This window comes from Camellia sinensis, chromosome 7 (assembly GCF_055761805.1).
Source record: "Camellia sinensis isolate YWXY chromosome 7, ASM5576180v1, whole genome shotgun sequence".
In the NCBI taxonomy this organism is placed as follows: Eukaryota; Viridiplantae; Streptophyta; class Magnoliopsida; order Ericales; family Theaceae; genus Camellia; species Camellia sinensis.
The window spans coordinates 156,004,586-156,020,560 of NC_138967.1; the positions used below are offsets into that span (position 1 = coordinate 156,004,586).

Genomic DNA, 15,975 nt, shown 5'->3' on the forward strand with positions numbered 1-15,975 from the left:
CTGGGCAGAAACCATTTATTTCAAAACACACCCAACCTGTAACAAACCTGCCCAACACATCCTAAAACTCAGATATAAAGAATTAAAGGATGGAAATGCAACATATACAACAACAGACATCCACGGAACCTAGTCCAGAATACAACAACCAATGGAGTGAAAAACCGGGATCGCTATAACCTTCCTATGCCCCCTCCACCACCTCCAGATATCTCACCCAACCAAGATCGAGCCCCGAGCCACACTATCCAGCAGCCCCATCTACCCAACTTGGAAGGCTTGCGAGCCCTTCCCCTCGGATATGAACCTGCCACCTCGGGCCCCGCATCCATCGGTCCTGGCACCAACCCCCGAACGAGAGGCCAGTAGCGTCCTGCCCCCGCTGCCTTTTGGTGGTGACAACATTCCTCCCTGGGATGCAGAACTCCGAGCCAAGAAGCTCCAGCTCCAAAGAGTCATGCCAAACATACAACATAAACCATTTACCACAGCCAACTCCCCATTTGTTGCCTCCATCAGGGACAAACCTCTACCCCCTAAGTTCAAAATGCCCACGATCGACTCTTTTGACGGTACAACGGACCCAGTCGATCACATGGAGACCTACAGAACCCTCATGATCCTCCATGCATTCCCTGATGAAATCATGTGTCGGGCTTTCCCCGTAACACTCAAGGGGTTGGCTCGACTCTGATTTAGTCAACTACCAGCAGACTTTGTTTCCACTTTCCAGCACCTCAGTGACTCCTTTCTCAGCCATTTCATTGGAGCCCAGCGCCAGCGGCGTCCGTCAACCCAGCTCCTCAACATCCGTCAGACCGAGAGGGAGTCGCTGCGCAGCTTCGTCACCTGCTTCAACACCGAAGCCCTGCAAGTAACGAAAAACGATGACAAGGTCATCCTCACGGCGTTTATGGCTGGCCTATGATCATCTGATTTTCTTTTCTCCCTCTCCAAAAACCCCCCGACTTCCATGGCAGCCCTACTTTCCAAAGCCCAAAAATACATGAACGCCGAAGATTCCCTAGCCGCCCGACAAGATCCTACAGCCAAAAACCCGACCTCGAAAGAGAAGAGAAAGGACTCAGACACCAGAAACACCCTATACAATCACCAAACACCTTAATATACTGACCGACCACCCCGAGCCGATCGGCCGGCGCCAATCCGACCGCCGGCCGGTTCGAACGGTACACACCCCTCAACTCCCCCATGGAACAAGTCTTGAACCAGATTCAACGTGATTATCCCCTAAAATGGCCCCAACCGTCACGGTCTCCTTCCAACGGGCGAGACCAGTCCAAATACTATCGCTTTCATTAGGACCACGGCCATAACACAGAGGAGTGTGTTAACCTCAAAGACCAGGTCAAGGGCTTGATACGTCAAGGACGTCTCAATCGATTCATGGAAGCTTGGCCTCAGCAGAGACAAAGGACTGAACCCATCAGAAATAACTACTGGCACACACCTCCCTGGTAACCCGCACAACCTAATCAAGGTTATGATCACCCTCCACAGCAACCCCGGGCACAAGGTAATCCCGCCCCCCTGTTGGAGAGATCAGAGTTATTGCTGGCGGGCTTGCTTGTGGAGGACCATCCCGCTCAGCTCAACGGGCAGAACTCAAAATAAGGCAGGGCTCAGACAAAGAAGTTGCCACATTAGACTGACCCTTCAAACAGCCCAAGTAGTGGACGGAGCCTATCACCTTTACGGAGGCCGACTGCACAGGTATCCGTTACCCCCATGATGACCCTTTCGTCATCTCTGCCCTTCTCTCCAATTACAAAGTCAGACGGGTTCTCGTCGACAACGGCAGTTCTTCAAATATCATTTTCCTAAATCCCTTCCGCCAACTCAAGATAGGGGAAGAAAGTCTATCCCCTCTCCAAACCCCATTGGTCGGTTTTACTAGCGATCGGGTGACCTCCATCGGCTCCATCGATCTTCCCATCATAATCGGGAAATACCCAAGGCAGACCACAAAGTTGCTCACCTTCCTCGTCGTTGACTGTCCCTCTACTTACAGCATCATCCTCGGCCACACCGCCCTAAATGTTTTCTAAGCTATCACATCCATTTTCCATCTTGCCGTCAAGTTCCCCACCGATCTTGGGGTCGGCACAGTCAAGGGAGAGCAGACTGTGGCCAGGGAATGTTACGTCGCTTCACTTAAAGAGGTCCAGCTAAAGGAGGCTGTGATCATTGAAGGACTCGACATTAGGGACGAGAATGAGCTGGTCAGAGGGGAACCAGTGGAAGAGCTTGTCGAGGTCTCCATCGATCCTACCAACCCGACAAAAACTGCCAAGATCGGCAGCCAACTATCCTCCCAGGCTAAGGCCGACCTTACGACCCTCCTGATTGAGTACAACGACGTATTTTCCTAGACTCACTCCGACATGCTAGGTATTGACCCCTCCTTCATCACTCACTGTCTCAACATTGAGCCCCACTTCCGACCCATCTGCCAGAAGCAGCGCATCTTTCACCCGGAGCGCAATAACCTTATTGCTTCTGAAGTAGATAAGCTCCTTGAGGCACAGTTTATCACAAACGTGGGCTACCCTAGATGGCTGTCGAATGTGGTTTTGGTTCGTAAAAACAACGGCAAATGGCGACTCTGTGTCGACTACTCTAACCTCAACCGAGCTTGCCCCAAAGACAGCTATCCCCTTCCTCGCATAGATCTGCTTGTTAACACCATGGCCGGTCATCAAATGCTCAGCTTCATGGACTTTTTTTCTGGGTACAACCAAATTCTGATGCACCCGTCTGACCAGGAACACACCTCCTTCATCACCGACCGAGGAACCTACCATTATCGTGTTAAGCCATTTGGGTTGAAAAATGCCAGAGCCATTTACCAACAGTTGGTCAACGCCGTCTTTCATCATCAGATAGGCCAAAACATGGAAGTATATGTCGATGACATGTTAGTCAAAAGCAAACTCTTCACTAATCATCTGGTCGACCTACGAGAGACCTTCGGCACCCTACGAAAGTACCAAATGAAGCTCAATCTGGAGAAATGTGCCATCGGCGTAGGATCTGGGAAGTTCTTGGGTTTCATGGTCAGCTAGCGGGGCATCGAAGCTAACCCCGAAAAAATCAAGGCCTTAACAGAAATGCAATCGCCCAGAACGGTTAATGAGGTTCAGAGGCTTACTGGCAAAGTCGTCGCCCTCAACCGCTTCGTTTCCCGCGCAACGGACAAGTGCCTCCCTTTCTTCAAAGTTCTTCGGCAAACTTTTCAGTGGACGGCAAAATCCGAAGAGGCCTTCCAGCAATTAAAGCAGTGCATGGCCAACCCCCCTACTTTCTCAGGCAATCACGAGTGAACCCCTTTTTCTCTACTTAGCCGTGTCAAACACCGCAGTCAGTGCAACACTCATCAGGGATGACAGCTCTGTCCAACAACCGGTCTACTACATCAGTCGGGCTCTCAGGGGAGCAGAACAGAACTACCCATTGCTTGAAAAAATGGCCTTAGCTTTGGTCATAGCCTCAAGACGACTCCGTCCTTATTTCTAACCCCATTCCATAGTGGTCCTCACTGACCAACACTTGAAGAATATAATGCAACAACCAGAGCTGTCCGGCAGACTCATGCAATGGTCGGTCGAGCTCAGCCAATTTGACATCTCCTACAGACCTCGAACGGCGATCAAAGGGCAAGCTGTTGTAGATTTTGTCCTGGAATTCACTAATCCCACTTCGACCACGGCCCCACCACCCCCGCGACCCCAAACTAAGGCGGAAGACCCCCACTCTTAGACCCTCAACGTCGACGGATCATCCCTCAAAGAAGGCAGTGGGGCTGGTCTCATCCTCACCACCCCCGAGGGTGGTTATTTCAAGTGTGCTCTCCATTTCTTGTTTGATACAAGCAATAATGAGGCCGAATATGAGGCATTGATAGCAGGTCTCCGCCTAGCCAGAGACATTGGTGTTAGCCATATCCAAGTGTTCAGCGATTCCCAGCTCATTGTCGGACAAATTTCAGGGGAATTCGATGCCAAGGAAAACACAATGCGGGCTTACAGGGATATTGTACTCCTCCTTGCTCGCCTCTTCAATACTTTCCACATCAAGCACATCCCTCGGGCGGACAAACTCCAAAGGAGATGAGATGGCACAATTAGCTTTTGCAGACCAGTCAGACCTCAGCCACGGTGTTCGCCTCGAGTACCTGGCCCACTCTGCCATTTCCCCAAACCAGCAGCAAGTCTACTTCCTCCAAAATGAACCTATTCCATGGGCGGGCGACATCTTTCTATTTCTGACAATGGGGGAACTGCCAGACCACAAACAGCAGGCCGCCAAAGTCAGGGCCCGGTCGTCCAACTACATTCTTGTCAGCGGCCTCTTGTACAAACATGGTTTTTCACGCCCATATCTGCGATGCCTCAATCCAGCTCAAGCGACCTACGTGATGAGGGAAGTCCATGATGGTATATGTGGTAATCATTCTGGTGCCAAGTCACTAGCCCACAAAATACTTCACACTGGTTATTTCTAGCCTACTCTCAATCAAGATGCGGCTGACTTCGTGCTTAAATGTGATAAGTGTTAACGTTTTGCCAACATCCCCCATGCTCTTCCTATAGAGTTGATCACACTTTGCAGTCCTCACCCATTCGCCAAATGGGGAATCGACCTAGTTGGTCCATTGCCCACTGGTCGAGGCCAAACCAAATTCGCAATCGTCGCCATTGATTACTTCACTAAATGGGTGGAGGTGGAACCCCTTACCACAATTATCGAGCGGAACACAACCAGATTCATATGGCAGTCGATCGTGTGCCGATTTGGCATCCCTCAAGCCATCGTCTCCGACAACGACAAACAATTTGACAATGCCAAGTTCAGGAAATTCTGTGTAGAACTTCAAATCCAGCCATGTTTCTCTTCCCCAAGTCATCCCCAAGCCAACGGCCAAGTTGAGGTTACCAACCGTTCTCTTCTGAAGATCATCAAAACTAAGTTGGAAGCTACTAAGGGACTCAGGGCTGAGGAATTACCAAATGTACTCTGGGCCTACCGCATTACCGCTTGAACCTCCACTGGGGAGACCCCTTTTCGCTTAACATACGACGCTGAGGCGGTCATCCCAGTGAAATCGGTCTGCCTACCTCGAGGGTTCTACACCCGAATCCAGAACTAACTGAAGAGCTGCGTCGAGCAGACTTAGACCTAATTGAAGAGCTCCAAGAGACCACTGCTGTCAGGCGGGCCTCATACCAACAGAAAATGAGAACACACTACAACTGCAAAGTCCGACCGAGGGAGTTCGCCGTGGGGACCTTGTTTTGCGCGAAGTAACTCTTGCCACCAAAAATCTGGCTGAGGGCAAGCTGACAGCCAAGTGGGAGGGACCTTATGTTGTTAAAGCCAGACCTCGTCCGGGATATGGAGGGCCGAGACCTCCCCCATCCATGGAACACTGAGCACTTGAAGCGTTATTTTCAATAAAAGCCCAATTTTTGTATCAATTCTTTGCTGTATTTCCCTTTTGACAATCTCCGCACTTGAATGTTCTTATTCTCTTCTCATATGGTGTAAATTTATGATCAAATGGGCTACACTTTAAATGAAAATAATCTTATATCTTAGTTATCTGTGTGGTATTTCAATAACGCCCTGATTGTAGCCTCAGCCAGACTGAGTTACTTAGAGCCTCAGCTAGACCAAGCATGAAAAGCCTCAGCCAGACTGAGCACAAAGAGCTCAGCCAGACTGAGATACTTAAAGCCTCAGCCAGACTGAGCACGAAGAGCTCAGCCAAACTGAGTTACTTAAAGTCTCAGCCAGACTGAGCACGAAGAGTTCAGCCAGACTGAGTTACTTAAAGCCTCAGCCAGACTAAGCATGAGGAGCTCAGCTAGACTAAGTTACTTGAAGAGTCAACCAGACCGAGTTAATCATGGCTTAACCCGAACTGAGCACGAATGAAGAGCTTAGCCAAGGCCATTCTTGCAACTTCATGATTAAGGCATAGTTGCCATACTTAGTCAAATTCCAAGTCCATGTTTTTACGCCTTTTAACATTCTTCACATTTTTTGATTTTTATTTCCCAACCCAGTTTTTCATTTCTCAACACTCTTACAACATGCATTAAAACTTCACATTTTAAGACCTTTACATTTCAACGTTCTTATTATTAACATTCTTTGCATCGTAATTTTCTCACAAGCTAGCTTGGCACCCTACTTCTCAATTTTCACTGCAATTTATACACAAGCCTTATTTGAATAACCATTCTCATTCTTTTCAAATTTACAAAAATAAGGGCCATAATGTGACAAACACAACTTAGAATTTTATTTATTCACAAACTTATACATAAGTTTACTACAGAAGTTACACGCCCAACAAAAAACAACAAACAAAACAACAAGAAAAATTTCATTTACAAACAAAGTGCCAAAATTTTACATTCATCAATCTTCCTCACTCGATGCAAGGTCTTCTTCATTAACACCTTTGTCTAAGGGGGTCTGGGCTACATTGTCTTCATCTATTCTAACAGTGTTGAAGTCCAAGTCTGGGAACAGCTCTTCTGTTTTGCGTTTAAACATCTTCCATCCGCTGTCCCAGAACTCAGCCATCTCATGTTTGTAGAAATTCGACCACTGGAAGCTCTGGATCACTTCCTTTTCGCTCCTACTTCCAGTGGTTGCTCCCGATGGGCCAGCCCCCCTAACCCCCTCTCTCGCCAAGCTGCTGGCGACTGTGGCATCAATAGCCATCTGGAAGTCGGCGGACCCCTTGAACTGCTCCACTACTGCAACACATAGGTCGGGGTACGCCGCCCTCTTAGATGCCAGCTTAGCCCTTTCTTCCTCCAAGGCCTTCTCCAGCCCCGCCTTCTCCGCCGCTGACTTGGCGCGCTCGTCTGCCAGCTCCCTCTCCAACCCAGCGATCTTCAAATTTGTTTCTTCTTTTTCTTTGATCGACTAGGCATGCAGATCTTCGTTGCAGGTCATGGCCTCATCCCACCGTTCGTTGGCGACGGTGCAGGCTTTCTGGGCCCCTTTTAGCTTCTTCTGCTCGCTCCCCAATTGGAACTCGAGCGACATCACCTTGCGGCATTCCGTCTCCAACTCTAACTTGGTCGCGAGCAGCTCAGCATTGGCTCGATCGGCTGAATAGCCCTGCACCATCGCCAACACTTCCATCTTCTTGGCTTTCTGAGCCTCTTCCAGCCCCCTAGCGCACACACTCTGCGCGGTCTTCCTTTACCTTGCAGTCTCCCTTCTCAAAATTTCAAGTTGGGCCTTCGCCTCCTCCAACTTTACCTTCAATGGCCTCACTTCGCCTTTGGCATCGCAACCTTGTTCAGCAGGGCTCCTGCTAAGACAGATGCCTCCATTTGAACAGAGCACAACCCCCTTAGTAGTTCGGCCTCAGTGAAACTGGCCATTGAAAGCACTACCGCGTCCTCTACCACGTCCAAGAGCTGGTCGGCAGCAGTCCTAGCTGGGCCTCTTTCTCCCTTCAGTCGCCCAGACACTACTGGAGCGTGGTAAATAGCAGTTTTCAATTTGACTACCTCTCCCTCCCCTTGAGGGCAGGCCCCCCCTTTAGCTGTTGCTCTGTCCCCTCTTCAGGCCCAGTCGCCCTATCTTCAACTTGTTTTTTAGGGCCAGTCGCTCCACTCCCCATCCCTTTTGATGCCTCCTCCAACCCCACTTCGGGGGCCTCCTCCACTTTCACCTCTTTCATCCTTTTTAAGACTGGGCCCTCCTCACCCTTGTCTGCCCTCTTCTTCTTTCTCTCCTTCAACACAGCCTCCATCTCCTCTTTATTCTTCTCATTCAAAGGATCCACTGGGGGTGGTTGCGGCTCAAAGCCACTCAGATCCTTCTCCCCCAACGGCTTGGGGCGCGGTCGGATTCGCTCCCTCGCGATTAGTTTCGGAGCAGGCCCCAACTTTGCCTCTTTGTATTTGTCCGCTCTGGCGAACAATCTTCTTTCATCCTCCTCCTCTGCCCTCCTCTGCACCTCCAACTCCTCCCTTGCTGGATCCTCCTCAAACGGTTGCGGTTTCAATTTCAGGGCGAACAACGTTAAAGGCAGGACCAGCTCGTCCCACCTCATCCTCTTCTCTTCCCTCCATTCCCTCACCTTCTTCACTTGGTCTTCGGCCTCCCCGTCCAACTTGGGCTCGACTGATTTGGTAGGGCCCTTCCACGTTGTGCGAACCCCAGCCCCACCGTTCACCATCACAAAGAACTATCTCAGCCTCTACCCCTTGACCGATGATGGAAAACCTGCCACCAGCCCTCGCCCCGCCACTGCTTGCAGAGTCACCCAAGTCTCCTGCTGACCAGAGGCCTTATAGCAGGAGAAGAACTCATCTACTGTCATTGTCGTCCCCCTGATCGCCTACAGCCAGGCACTCGCGCAGGCCACTACTATCTTCCACGAGTTCGGCATCAGCTGTCCTAGCGCAGCTTCTAACTTGTTTAACACATCCATCACTACTTGGGGGAGAGATATCCTCAAACCCCCTCGCAACGCCTCCTCATACAAGCTGAATTCGCCCGGCCGCACATCCGACGTACTTTCCTTCGATGTGGGCAATCTTAACCCTATCTCCGACGGAATTTTATACTTCTTCCTTATTTCCTCTAACTTCTCTACTGTCACTACGGATCTGTCCGGTTTGGTATGCCAATGGTCCGACTCCACCTGACTAATAGGTCTCGCGATCGAAATTATTCTCTTGGGGCGAGCCCGCACCGCCTGACTCGCTCCCTCTCCCTCCCTACGCTCCGTACGATATTGTTCTGCCAAATCCACCGCATTGTCATCGCCTAATGGATCAACCCTTGCGGTTGTTGCTTCCTCTTGGGCCATCTCTCTTGTGTGTCTGCGAATGGCTTCGGATGCGGGCACCAGAAAGTTCACAAAGTGTTGCAGGGGCGTACCACTGGCAACGAACGAGTTTACTTCTGGGACGTTTTGGTTCTTTGCAAAAAGATAGGTAAAACGGATAATACCGAAAGCCCAAGGCTTGCCTATATTCCAAGGGTCACAATTAAATTTCACCAGTTTGAAAATTTTCAGAAATCCGCCAAAACTGTCTTTTCAACACCCTATATTGACCTATTGCTCATTTCTTGCTCAACGCCTAACCTTCTCCACAACGGGATTCCGCCACGTGTATGACGACGATCCACGCCCGCTTTCCCCTTCCCTATCTGTTCCACTTCACTTCACCACGTGCCCCTGCCACTTCTCGAGCCCCGCACACCGCCACTTGCCCCCCCACTTGGTCACTTTTTGCGGTCGGCCTTCCTTGTGGTCGGTCCCTCCACTCGGTCACCCGTCGCGGTCAGCCCTCCTCATGGTCGGTCCCTCCACTCGGTCACCCTTCTTGATCAGCCCTCCTTATGGTCGGTCCCCCCTCCTCATGGTCAGTCCCCCCGCTCGGTCACTCCTCGTGGTCGGCCCTCCTCGTGGTTGGTTCCTCTCCTCGGTCACCTTTCGTGGTCGGCCTTCCTCATGGTCGGTCCTTCCACTCGGTCACCCGTCGCGGTCGGCCCTCCTCATGGTCGGCCATCGTCTTCTTCTTTTTTCCCTACGTTGGACTAAAGCTGCACTAAGGAATTGGGGACTACTGACATGGGTAAGCCCATAAAAGCTATAGCCCACTATGAACAACCCAAGCCCACCACTTAAGGCCCAGTACATAATTCAACTAATGAAACCCAACGTGGCTGGAACTCAACATGGCATTAAGAACCAATGACACTTAGACACGTGGCAGGTGAAGGACAAGCCACATAAGCAGACAAAGATCTTGCAAAGTTATTGCACTGCACATCAGCCATTAATGAAGCCCCTTACAACATTTATTGCAATAACACATCCCCGTCGAGACAGAACAGCCTCACCATGAACAAGGCAAGCTAGAGCATAGACTTTCGGCCAAGATGACAGGTCGGAAGGGACAACGAAATGATTACCAGAGGATATAAGCAGACGTCGAAGACAAGAAGAAGGTTAAGCTTTCTATCTCTAATCTATCTCTACATTTCATCTCTCTTTCTAACTTGCTCGTCAGAGGGTTCGCTGGGGGACTCCTCGTTCCCGTTGAACTCTTGTGCATGTCTCTCCGTGGGCTTGGTACCTTAGGCTCTAGTTTGGGAAGCGTCGATCAATCCGACCTATTCTATTCGGAACACGCTGTATTATCACCAATGAAAAATACTTGGTGATCCGAATTTGTGTGGTCTGAATGACTCAAATGTGTCAAAACAACGTCGTTTTGGGTGTTTCGAACCATTCGAACCAAGAAAATTCAGACTACCTAACATTATTGATTACCAATATGTCATATTTTTTAAATTTATTATCTATTAAATTATATTGATAAATTTATTAGTCTCTCTTATTTTTATAAATAAATTTATATTGATAAATTTATCATTCAGAACCTATAAATAAATAAATCTAATTAATAGCATTTGATTGGTAAATTCCCTAAATTTTTTGATACGACATGCTAACCCATGTAACAACACACGAAATGTGTGCAAAATTAATTGGTTCAGATTAATAAAAAAAAAAAATTTACAAACAAAATTTTGCCTCCGTTTGGGAAGTGAGTTAGCTTTTTGACTTTTTAGTTTTTTTCGGTGTTTTAGCCTGGACTAAAAAGTTTGGTTTGGGAATGGCTTTTTGGCTTTTTTGACTTTTTTTTGTGAGAGAAGAGTGTAATGATTATGGGTTGAATGTGATATTTTATTTTTTGTGACTAAAATAGCGTATTTTGTCTTTTGTGACTAAAATAACCACTTTAGCCCTTCCCAAACAATGCCTTTATGACATGACACGATAAATAAAAAAGTTAGGGGTCATGAATTTTTTTTTATGAAAGTGATCATGAAAGAGTTATGATCTTTGGATTACCTTAATTAGTGTGTGATACTTTATTATAAGTGTAATCCAAGGGTCACAAAGTTTTCATGATTAATTTTATTAAAGATTTTTCATGATACCTAGCATTACTGCATGATAAATAATCATAAAAAATGATACATCCCTCTAATTTTAGAGTTCTAAAAGAACACTAATGATATGAAAAATTAATAAATAAATAAATAAATAAAAAATCAAGACCAAAACATCACATCACATGAGACCCACACATCAATTAGAACTATTAGAGCTCTTAATTTAAAGCTCCCAATCTTTTTTTCAATAATCATATCAAGAGAGAGAAAGCTCCCCCGTCGGTTTTCATGGTTTCTGGTGCAAATCCTGCCCAGTTTGTTAGTTCCTCTACCCTACCAGGGGCGTAGTCAGGAATTCCTCTCAATAGGGTCATTCAGAGGGAGAGAAAAGAGAACAAATAAATGAATGTATCAATGGCAATGCAACAACGATTGTTAGAGAATAAAGCGTTGATGGGACAAATGAATGAACGAACATTGAGCTAAAATTGAAACCACTAAACAATGAATAGCTCCAAATATATATAATATATGTGATATTTATTTAGATTTACTAGGATCATTTTGTTAAAATTGATACCACTAAATAATAAATAATTCCAAACACTATGATCATTTTGTTAAAACCTAAAATTATTAAATAAAATTTCATATATATTTAAACAAAATTTAAAAATTCAGTGGTGTCAATTAACACGACTGAATTACACATAGCCCGCCCCTGCACCATACGTTTTTTAGCTCCTTCACTGCTTTTGTTTTATGATCTCTACGTTCTTAGTTTTTTTTCATTTTTTTGTGGTGACTGTGAGTGACTGTCGTTGCTTATGATGGTGGCCCGACGTTGCTCATGGCCGTTGTGCATAGTTCCTTGGCGGCGCATGTTTGGTCCTCCGACGTCTGGGTTTGCAGCTCCGGCGTCTGGGAGGAATGGATATGGTTTGCCGGCGGTAATACTGGTTGGAAATGACGGTCTCCGTCGGCCGTGTGATTGGGTCACGGCGTGTTTATATATGCTTAGTGTTCAAGGAGTTCGCCGGCGGTCTGTTTCTGGCGATCCTCTGCGAGTTACACTTGTCGGGCTTGGGCTACCTTTTGTTTCGGAGTGGGGCTGTTGGCTGCGCTCTACTGTGTTGCTAGCCTTTCTCTTTAGTTCTAGAGAGAGAAGGTTAATGTAAATGCATGTGATCTGGGTTGAGTTGCCTCTTCTCTGAAGTGAAGTTTGGAGTGACAAGGGTCTCCCCCGTGTTACTTTTCTGCTCTGGTTAGGTACTCCTCCGGCGTTGATTTCACCGGCTTGATTGTGCGGTGTGTTGCTGCCTTGGTCTACTCCGGTAGTCTCACGTGAGTAGGTATCCAGTGAGAAATTGTTTGCGGTTTGGGAGCCTAAACCACCCCGGCAATGGTCAGGAAAGGGGTGCTTTGTTCCAGTTTTAAGAAGATCGTTGGTGCTGCCGTAGTTACCTTGTTGGTAGCCTTGTGTAGGCGGTGCTGGTGTTGTGGTTCATGGCCGTCGTGTTCGTGCCCAGGTAATCTTTCTGGGTGGTTTTTGTTATCCGGCACCAGCCTGGCTATTGTTGGCCTCTTTGTTGGGTTGTTTGAGTTCATCGGCGATTCTGCACAGGTGGTGCTCTTTCTGGTCTTAAGGGCTTCACCGGTAGTGCCTTTGTAGGTTTCGGCCGTTCTGGTCTGTCTTCGCAGAGGGCTACATGCCGGTCTGGTCCTGGACTATCGTGGATGATATGTTTCCCTGGCTCTGCCGGGGTTGTTTCTAATTTTCATAAAAATGCTCTGCCGGGGTTGTTTCTAAGTTTCATAAAAATGATTAAGAAAGAATTATGATTATATTATAATTCTTAATAGAATTTGAAATTTTTTTCATATTATTAAAGTGTGTCTACCATTGCCCCATAAAAGTATGCCATGTGATTATAATATTAAGAATTATAATATTACACACTTTAATAAAAAAATTTCAAATATGATTATTCTTCAAATTCTATTAAGTGTGTCTACCATTGCCCGATAAAATTTTCAAATTCTATTAAGAATTATAATATTACACACTTTAATAAAAAAATTTCATAAAAATGATTATGAAGAATTATGATCATTGGATTACCTTGATTAGTGTGCGGTGTTTTATTTTAAGTGTAATTCAAGAGTCATAAATCTTTCATGATCATTTTCATGAAAATTTTTTCATGATACCTAGTATTGCTCAATTTAAAAAACAATTCCGATACAGACCCCCTCAATTAAAGACCCCCTCGACCCCCTTTGAGGTGGCACCTGATGAGGTCATCTGAAGAAGAATCGCACAATGAAAAAGGTGTTATACAAGCACCTGAAAGACAAGAAAAATACTTAAAACAAAGACAGAAGAAAAAAAAAGCAGGAACGCCTTCTCTCTTCCCTTCTATCATGCGTCCCTCATAGCTCTCCTCCGTCGGCCATAGCTCTCCGTCGACCATAGCATTTTGTTAGGTAATGTTACTCGAAAATCCCTGATTCTCCCTCTTTTTCTCTCTATCTACATCAACCATGCTGAACTGTCATGGTTGATGCTCATAATTTGGGGTTCTATATAAAATCTGTTCATAACCCCAAATTATGACATCCCTGCATGTTATCAGTTTGTTTTGGCTGACATTTATTGAAACATTGAAGCAGAGAATTTCTTTGTGATTATCAAATTTTTGACTGTAGTCATTAACTTTTTGGACATTACAGAAGGTGCAAAGTATACAGAGAAAAAACGGACAGTTGTAATGATATCTATGATAGCATCAATGCTAGGATTATAACTCTGAACTTTTGAATCTACTGATAAATATATTGCCCAGAGCTTCATCTCTGCATAATTTAGAGTAGGATTCTTGTTTCATTTTTATTTATTTTTTATTTTTTTTACTTTTCAATTACAAATAGAGAAACTTACTCTTTGTAGGGTTCTTGTGATTGTGCAATCTTGTTTGGGTTGTTAAATTTTTCTTTTTAAATTCTTCATTTACCTTCAAGTGAAAGAGATAATTGCAAAGTCAAGGTAAAGAGAGCTTTAGATTTCTATATGAGTGAGATAATGTAGGAAAGATTAGAATGTACCAAGCTTGGTTTTGCTACTTTTTAAACATATAACAGTACTTAGAGACAAAAAACTATGAAATTGTGACAAAAAGCAGTGGAAAACTTTGTTTGATAATTTCATAACAGTGGAAAACTTTGTTTGACAAAAAGCAGTGGAAAACTTCAAAGTTTCATAACAGATGTTTGATAATTTCAATCAAACATTGTATTTGATAACAGATGTCTGTCTTTACAGATGTTTGATTGAAATACAATTTGTTTTATAATATTTTAGCTGATGTTTGATTAGTTTTATAATCAAACATCTGTGATGATTATAAGATTTTGAAAGTTTATTATTAGATCAAAGTTTCAATCATCACAGATGTTTGATTAGATGTTTGAAAGTTTATTATTAGATCAATGTTTCAATCATCACAGATGTGTTCAACAAAGTTTATTATTAGATGTTTGATTAGTTTAATAATTTTATTATTAGTTTTATAATATTTTAGCTGATGTTTGATCTTATAAACATCTGTGATTAGTTTTAGACATCACAGATGTTTGAATTTGTTTGATGGTTTATTTCAACAGTTTCTACAGTTTATTAGCTGATGTTTGATCTTATAAAATTATTATCCTAAAATCATTCTATTTGAATTTTATTTTTGATTCTCGTAGAATAGAGGTTGATTCAAATGGTGGTGACAATCCTTCAGTAAATGAGGGTGAACAAGTTGAATCTGATTTCTGACCCCCTCAAAAACAAGTTGAAAAACCGAAGAAGGGTATGTGTTTTAGCTCAAGGGAAGAAGTGTACACATTTTATGCCACATATGCTAAGCATGTTGGCTTTTCTATAGCTCATAGAGCATAACATTTTGGAGATGATGGCGAATTAAAAAACTTTGCAATTGAATGTTCTCGAGCGGGGGTGAGAAAAAAGAAATCAGAAATGAGCCCTTTGAAGCCATCTTTGTCCACAAAAATTGGTTACAAAGCAAGGGTACAAGGTACTCTACAAAAGAATGGGACATATATGTTAACCACAGTTAACCTTGAGCATAATCATGATTTGATTCCCACCGACTCTCGTCATTTTGCAATGAATAAGAAAATTCGTACTCCTGTGAAGAGAAGATTAGAAATCAATGATCAAGCAGGGATTGGGGTGTCTAGAAACTATCATTCAATAGTTGTTGAAGCGGGGGGATACGAGTCATTGACATTTGATAAGCAAGATGCAAGGAATTACATTAATAGAGCTAGAAGATTAAGACTTGGTGAAGGTGATGCCGAATCACTTCAAAGTTATTTTATGAGGATGCAAGCACATAGTGAGAAATTCTTTTATGTGATTGATGTTGATGAGGAGTTTCGCATTAGAAACTTGTTTTGGGCTGATGCAAGGAGTCGGGCTATGTATGAATCATTTGGAGATATTGTTTCATTTGACACAATTTATCTGACATGCCATTTGCTCCATTTGTAGGAGTCAATCACCATGGACAGTATATTTTGCTTGGTTGTGGATTGTTATCTAGTGAAGACACCGACACATTTGTTTGGCTATTCAAGTTGTGGTTAAGTTGCATGTCAAATAAACCTCCAAAAGCTATCATAACTGATCAGTGCAGAGCTATGCAAAATGCTATAAAAATTGTCTTTCCACAGGCCTGGCATCGATGGTGCTTATGGCATGTAATGAAGAAAATACCGGAGAAGTTGAAAGGATATGCTCAGTATGAACCCATGAAGTTGGCTATGCAAAATGCAATTTATGATTGTTTGACAAGAGATGAATTTGAGGAAAAATGGGAAGAGATGCTTACTAAATTCAATCTTTATGATAATGAGTGGTTGGGGGTACTATATCATGAGCGGCATCGATGGGTTCCTGTATATGTTAAAGACATTTTTGGGGCTAGCATGTGA

The 15,975-nt window shown here is 44.8% G+C and overlaps 1 protein-coding gene across 1 annotated transcript; it reads left to right on the plus strand.

Annotated features, from left to right (window-relative positions):
* The first annotated feature begins 14,995 nt into the window (after positions 1-14,995).
* Positions 14,996-15,975, plus strand: LOC145796229 (protein FAR-RED IMPAIRED RESPONSE 1-like). The gene is made up of 2 exons (XM_082881279.1): positions 14,996-15,462; positions 15,585-15,975. Exons 1-2 carry the CDS (start codon positions 14,996-14,998, stop codon positions 15,973-15,975), a joined length of 858 nt encoding a protein of 285 aa, XP_082737405.1.

Excerpts from the sequence above, each read along its gene's own strand:
- LOC145796229 (XM_082881279.1), top strand. The coding sequence starts at position 14,996 with ATGAGCCCTTTGAAGCCATCTTTGTCCACAAAAATTGGTTACAAAGCA. Across the intron at positions 15,463-15,584 it reads GATGCAAGGAGTCGGGCTAT|TGAAGACACCGACACATTTG; the intron begins GTATGAATCATT and ends ATTGTTATCTAG.